Source organism: Antrostomus carolinensis, unplaced genomic scaffold (assembly GCF_000700745.2).
Source record: "Antrostomus carolinensis isolate BGI_N321 unplaced genomic scaffold, ASM70074v2 scaffold40766, whole genome shotgun sequence".
Lineage (NCBI taxonomy): Eukaryota > Metazoa > Chordata > Aves > Caprimulgiformes > Caprimulgidae > Antrostomus > Antrostomus carolinensis.
In genome coordinates, this window is record NW_010323275.1 from 6,501 (window position 1) to 11,983 (window position 5,483).

Consider the following 5,483-nt stretch of genomic DNA (forward strand, 5'->3'; position numbering starts at 1 on the left):
GTAGGCTTTGTCATTGTTTGCTGAAGAGGCTGTAGTATGAGGTCTAAGCACATAGGTTTTCCCTCAGCATCTGATGTTTGCATACTCGCACATCATTTTCAGCTTGACTGTGATTTGCCAGGTGTTCCAGGGCATTGCATTTTAAAATACAGGGAGATCTGGTTTTGCAGCAAAGGCCTCTATTCTAGCAAGAGAAATGTTTGATCAGACGGTCTTGCTTGTCTTAAAGTGGGGAGCATTTGGAACATAAGGCAAAGAACAAAAGACAAGCACCAACATATTTCTGTTCTTCTAGTCATTTGCGAACACGCCCACCTCAGAATCCCCTTTGATGGTAACGGCAGGAGAACAAGGGAGGGATCGGGAATGTGTGACTGAGGCTGGAGAGCCAGAGACTGTTCCTTGGGGCGGAAGCACACGGGCAGTTGCAGAAAAGCTTTGTGCTGTAGCGTACTGCGGCTGGTGTAGATAAACCTGCACAAGCAGTGTAATTTACATCCATTCTGCAGAAGTTCTTGATACTGACTTTGCATTTGCTTGCACTTGTGTAAATGGTTGCACAATGTGTAGGCCACAGAAAATTGGGGCCGAATTTTAGAAAAATTCCATGCACTTTCAGGATAGGTCTTGCCAGGTTAAAATGGTAGTGCTATTTGTAAGATCCATTGTCTTAGGTAGGAAAACACAAAAATGAACAAAACTTCAGCCATTCATTTACTTTTCACAGACTTCAGCAAACAGTCAGGCAGTGCCACATAGGAAATCGCCGTCCTATTGCGCAAGATGGGTTTAGTACACATTTAAGATAAAAAAGTGGCTAAAGAGAAAATGAATGGTGTTCCCAGCCAAAATGAAATGCAGGAAAAACTATCAGTGGAGTTTCCCTATGATCAGTCTAGGGATTCCTGATATCCTTTATGTTTTAATGACTGGGGTATAAAAGTAAAATTGTTCTGATTACATTTTCCATGTCACTAAGTTGAGAAAAGTGTCTTCCATACAGACAACATTTGTAAAAGCATACAGGAAGATGGGATTTCCTTGAGGACTGGAGTTGGGAGCACCGAGGGAAACTATTGAGCATTATCAGTTGTTTGCAGGATGGCTATAGACAAGATGGTGCACCTGTAGATACGGCACGTGCCCTAGGTTGTGTCCAGAGTGTTTGGAGCAAGCACTGGAAAAAATCCCTGGCAGTCAGGGATCACTCTTTTAGCTTAGTGTGCCTCTGCAACAGTCTTTTAAAATGTATAACAGAGAAGTCTCAGAAATATTTTTAAAGGGGAACTTGGCTAATTTGTTAGAAAAAGTATACAATGTGGTTGCAAGTTGTAGCTGGAAACCCAGGAGGTTATTTCCAGCTCTATACTTGTACTTGTGTAATAAATCTAATTTTCCCAAGCCTTTGTAAAGCTGGCACTTCTAAGTTCATCCCCAGTGACATCTGCTATGTGGAAGCCAGTGGCAAAAAGGGCAAGACTGGAAGAATTCAGTGCCATGTGTTTGTACTTTCAGATCTTATGACTAGATGAGATGGTTTCCCGCTGAGAGGGAAAACTTGTCTCCAAAAGCATCACATGATTGAGCCAGAATTAAAATGCAACGAAGAAGCCAAAAACTGATAGCAGCATGTATGGATTAGCACTGCATGACTACAGGCCCAGACTTGGCCGTTGCAAACATAAACCATTTCTTTCAGTCCTAAGCTGGAGGGTAGACTCTGTGCCTCTGGTCACTACAGGAATCACTGCTAATACACAGGGGCTGAGAGAAGCTCACTCTCGCCTGGATAATGCATTCTTTAGCCCTCACAGAGGAGGGATGCAGATCTAAGCGAGTAATGCACACCAAACCCAGCCACAATGCAGTGAAGGCCGTGGAGAGGTTCTCCAGTCTCACCGGCAGGAGCTCTGTGCTGGACTGGGGGCAGCTGCAAGGAGGCAGTGCCGTGCTGGAGAGAGGAAAGGATGAGCTCTGTGCTCATGAGCGTGTTGGTCCCTGGTCAGATGGGAGGTGATGCAGCAAGTTACAGCGTAAGCAATAACACAGTGGGCTGCAAACTCTAAAATCACTCTTCTGCAGCTGTGGTGTTCAGCACAGCCGCTTGACTGTCACATAATAAATATTGAATAAACTTTTCCTCGCTGACCTCGCGTAGCCAGTGTGGTAGAGTTGCAGCCAAATGCTACAATGGGGAGTGTTGAGGGGGGTCCTAGAGGGGCTCCTGCTAGGGCTTAAGGAGAAAAAGGATGAGTGTGATTTCAGCTGCGTTTAGGTGCAACGGAGCATCACTGATGGAGTGCTGAGACTGCACAGGGTCCTGCAGGACTTTGTGCAGGACTGCAGAAAGCAGGGTCCCCAGACAGGATGGGTGAGAGTCCAACAGCAGCAATAGCTTTGCCTTGTAGCACAGTCCCTCTGTTTTACAGGAGATGCCACCACACAGACAGTAACACAAAGTCTGGGAAACTTCTGCTAGAGGTGAAGGATTAACATCAGAGTCAGGAAGGGCAAGCAAGACCTCAGGGTGAGAGCATGTTCACCTGGAGCTCCTTGGCTCTCTTGCTGCATTTCCTGGTTGTTGTGATGTTAATTGTGCAACTTCCACCCCAAATGAATGCATGTTTTCTACAGTTAGCACCAGAGGTCTTTTTAAGGAAAAGGGGAGGGGTTTTCATGAAAGAGGCAGTGAGGTTACAAGACAGTGACAAAGCTGAAGGTAGGCACATTTTTACCTTAGCATCCACAAAATTTGTACTATTAGGCAAATCATTCCATAAAGTTATCCCTGGCCTTCAAAATGCTGACCATGAGCTGCTGGAGTGATGTATCCATGGCCTTTCACTGTAAGCAATCCTGCTGTAACCTGTGTCTGTCTCCATTTGTCTCTTGTCTTAAGCCACAGCTGGATCACAAGTGACTCGCGGCACAATACTGGCTTAAAATAGTTCCTGTCCAGTCCCCTGGACCTGGCTGCTCTGTTTGTCAGTGCCACTGCTGTGTGGGTACAACCAGGCACATCTGCAGTGTAAATCAGACCAGTGATGACTCCAGGTTAAAAATAATTCCTGTCAGGTGCAAGTTTTCTGATGTTCTTTTTTAAATCTCAGATTAGTATCCTGATCCAGCTCGCAGAGCAGGTGTGTAGGCAAGCTGTGTGAGAGCAAGGGAGGAGGGTGGAGGGGTGGGAACAAGGAGCCAGAAACTGGACATGCTACATCACTTCCAAAGCCCATTTTATCCAAGCAGAGCCTTGTGTGAAGGCACACTTCCCAGCAGCGGGAGCTGCTGCAGTCACACATCCCAGGCACAGCTGTGCTGCCAGCAGCATTGGTGCCAGCAGACCTTGCAGGCTGCAAATTGCCAAGAAGGGGTGTTCTTCCAGGGGTCTGGGAGCTTTCAGCTGTCTGAGCTCCTCGAACCACCCGGTCCAGGTCCCCAGCCACAGCACAAGGAAGGGTCACGGGAGAAGGGGAAGCCGTGTCCCTCACCTGGAAAACCCAGGCCACCCCAGAACTACATGTTGAGATCATAAATTGAAGCAGACACTCTCTTTGTTCAGCTCTTCATTATCTATCTTCAGTATCTATGTCATATCTTCAGCATCTAGCACTGTGTGTGGCGATTCATTGGTGGGTGTCACGTCATTACATTAACATATGAATAAAAACCAATAATATAAAGCAATTATTATTTTGTTACTAAATTATAATGGGTTGATTATAATTCCCAGTTAGGAAGTTACAGACTTTATGAGCACAGCTGATGACCACTTGGAACCATTCAGAATGGGTTTAAGGCTCTGGGCTGGCCCTTGGCCACACTGACTCCCTGCACCTGTGCAGAGCTCCTGGGAAGATCCTGTGTCCATACTAGGACCAGCACAGCGAGAGCTGGTCTGCAGGTGAGGAGTCAGCAATGCTTCCATGAGGTAAGTGAGAAATTTTTCTACTATGTTATGTTTTTAATTTTCCCAATCTGAAACTGCATCAGAAATTTTCTTTGGGGCTTTTAGAGTTGGAATTAAGAGGCTTTTGGTTAGAGACCAAGTCTAGGGAAATGAATGGCAAAAATGGCTACCTGGGAAAGCTTTGATCCAAGAGGAGGGAGGGTTTGACACTATATATTGAAATCTGTGTTCCAAAACAGCTAAGAATATCAAAGCAATTATTTATTTATTTATTTATTACAATTGTATTCGGTTTTGGCACTCAGCAATACAAGAATAACTAGTTCCTATATAAGTAAAACAGAGACAGGGAAGAGTTTAAGGAGACAGTGCGGACTAGTGTTCAAAATCTGCCCAAATACTCTCACTGATGTTCACATTGCAGCAGTGCCTTTCACAGCAGGTAAATATATTACTGCTGCAGATCAAATGGAGCAAAGTGAGTCAGCTTTTATTGTAGCCTCTGGCCTGAAGCCTTTTATAGGACTTGTGGTGCTATTGGGCTGGTGCCCTGCTCAGTGGGCCTTGGGTCTGCAGGACTGAGCTCATTTCTGCAGCGGGATCACAGCCTGCACGGTGCAGGGCAGCTGCAGGGAGAACAGCAGCGTCCCAGTGACCCGAACCTTTCCAGGGGGATGGCAGCAGGATGATCAAGAGCCTGTGATGGAGTTCACAGCTCCAGTGTTAAATGACACCTGCTCACGCAGTTGAGGGGGGCAGGACTCATTCCAGAACTATTAATATCGCCCCTATTTATACTCCTAGGTTCCTGCGAATGGCGCAGCAGAGAGCTACAGCTGCAGAGCTAAAATGGAATAAATGTCAGCCTGCAGGAGAGTGATCCTTTCAGCCATCATGTGGGAACAGAGACACTGAACGGACAGAATACAGGGCAGGTCTCAGACCTGAGAAAGTGGAGCGAGTGGATCGCAGCACCCTGAGAACGCAGCCAGTGGGAAGAGCCAGCCTGTAACCTCCTTGCATCCGGCAAGTCTGCGCTGAGAGGCTGCCAGAAACACACACTCAGCGTCACCACAGCACCTACCGATACGGGGAGAGACAAGGCGGGGATTGGAGCTGCTGCTCTGCTGATCCAGCACCAGGTGTGACTCAGGGCAAAAGAGCAAAACCCTGAAAGGACTTTGGGGGGGGGTATTAACTTACCCTTAACAGTTAAGGGTATTAACTGCATTGTCTGCTGGACTGGAAAGATGATGGAGAGCACGGGGGGGCCTTATCTGAACACGGCTGCCGTGACATCCCCAGTGGGAATAGCTCGTTTGCTGCAGATGACGTTTGGATGCACCACATTCAGCCTGGTAGCCCACCAGGGAGGATTCAGCGCTGCGTACGGCACCCGCGTACGGCACCTTCTGCATGTTTGTCTGGACCTTCTGTTTCGCCGTCACTGTCTTCATCATCACCTGTGAATTCACGCATCTGCACAGCTGCCTGAGCATCTCCTGGGGAAACTTCACTGCTGCTTTTGCCATGCTCGCCACACTCATGTCTGTCACGGCTGCCGTGATCTACC

The 5,483-nt window shown here is 47.3% G+C and overlaps 1 protein-coding gene across 1 annotated transcript in view; it reads left to right on the forward strand.

The window, feature by feature from the left end:
- The first annotated feature begins 5,160 nt into the window (after window positions 1–5,160).
- MYADML2 (myeloid associated differentiation marker like 2) overlaps window positions 5,161–5,483 on the forward strand; it is a 976-nt gene continuing 653 nt past the window's right edge. The window contains 2 exon segments of the mRNA XM_029085588.1: window positions 5,161–5,295; window positions 5,297–5,483. The exon segment at window positions 5,297–5,483 is cut by the window's right edge and continues 653 nt beyond it. Coding sequence (XP_028941421.1) covers window positions 5,161–5,295; window positions 5,297–5,483 — 322 coding nt within the window.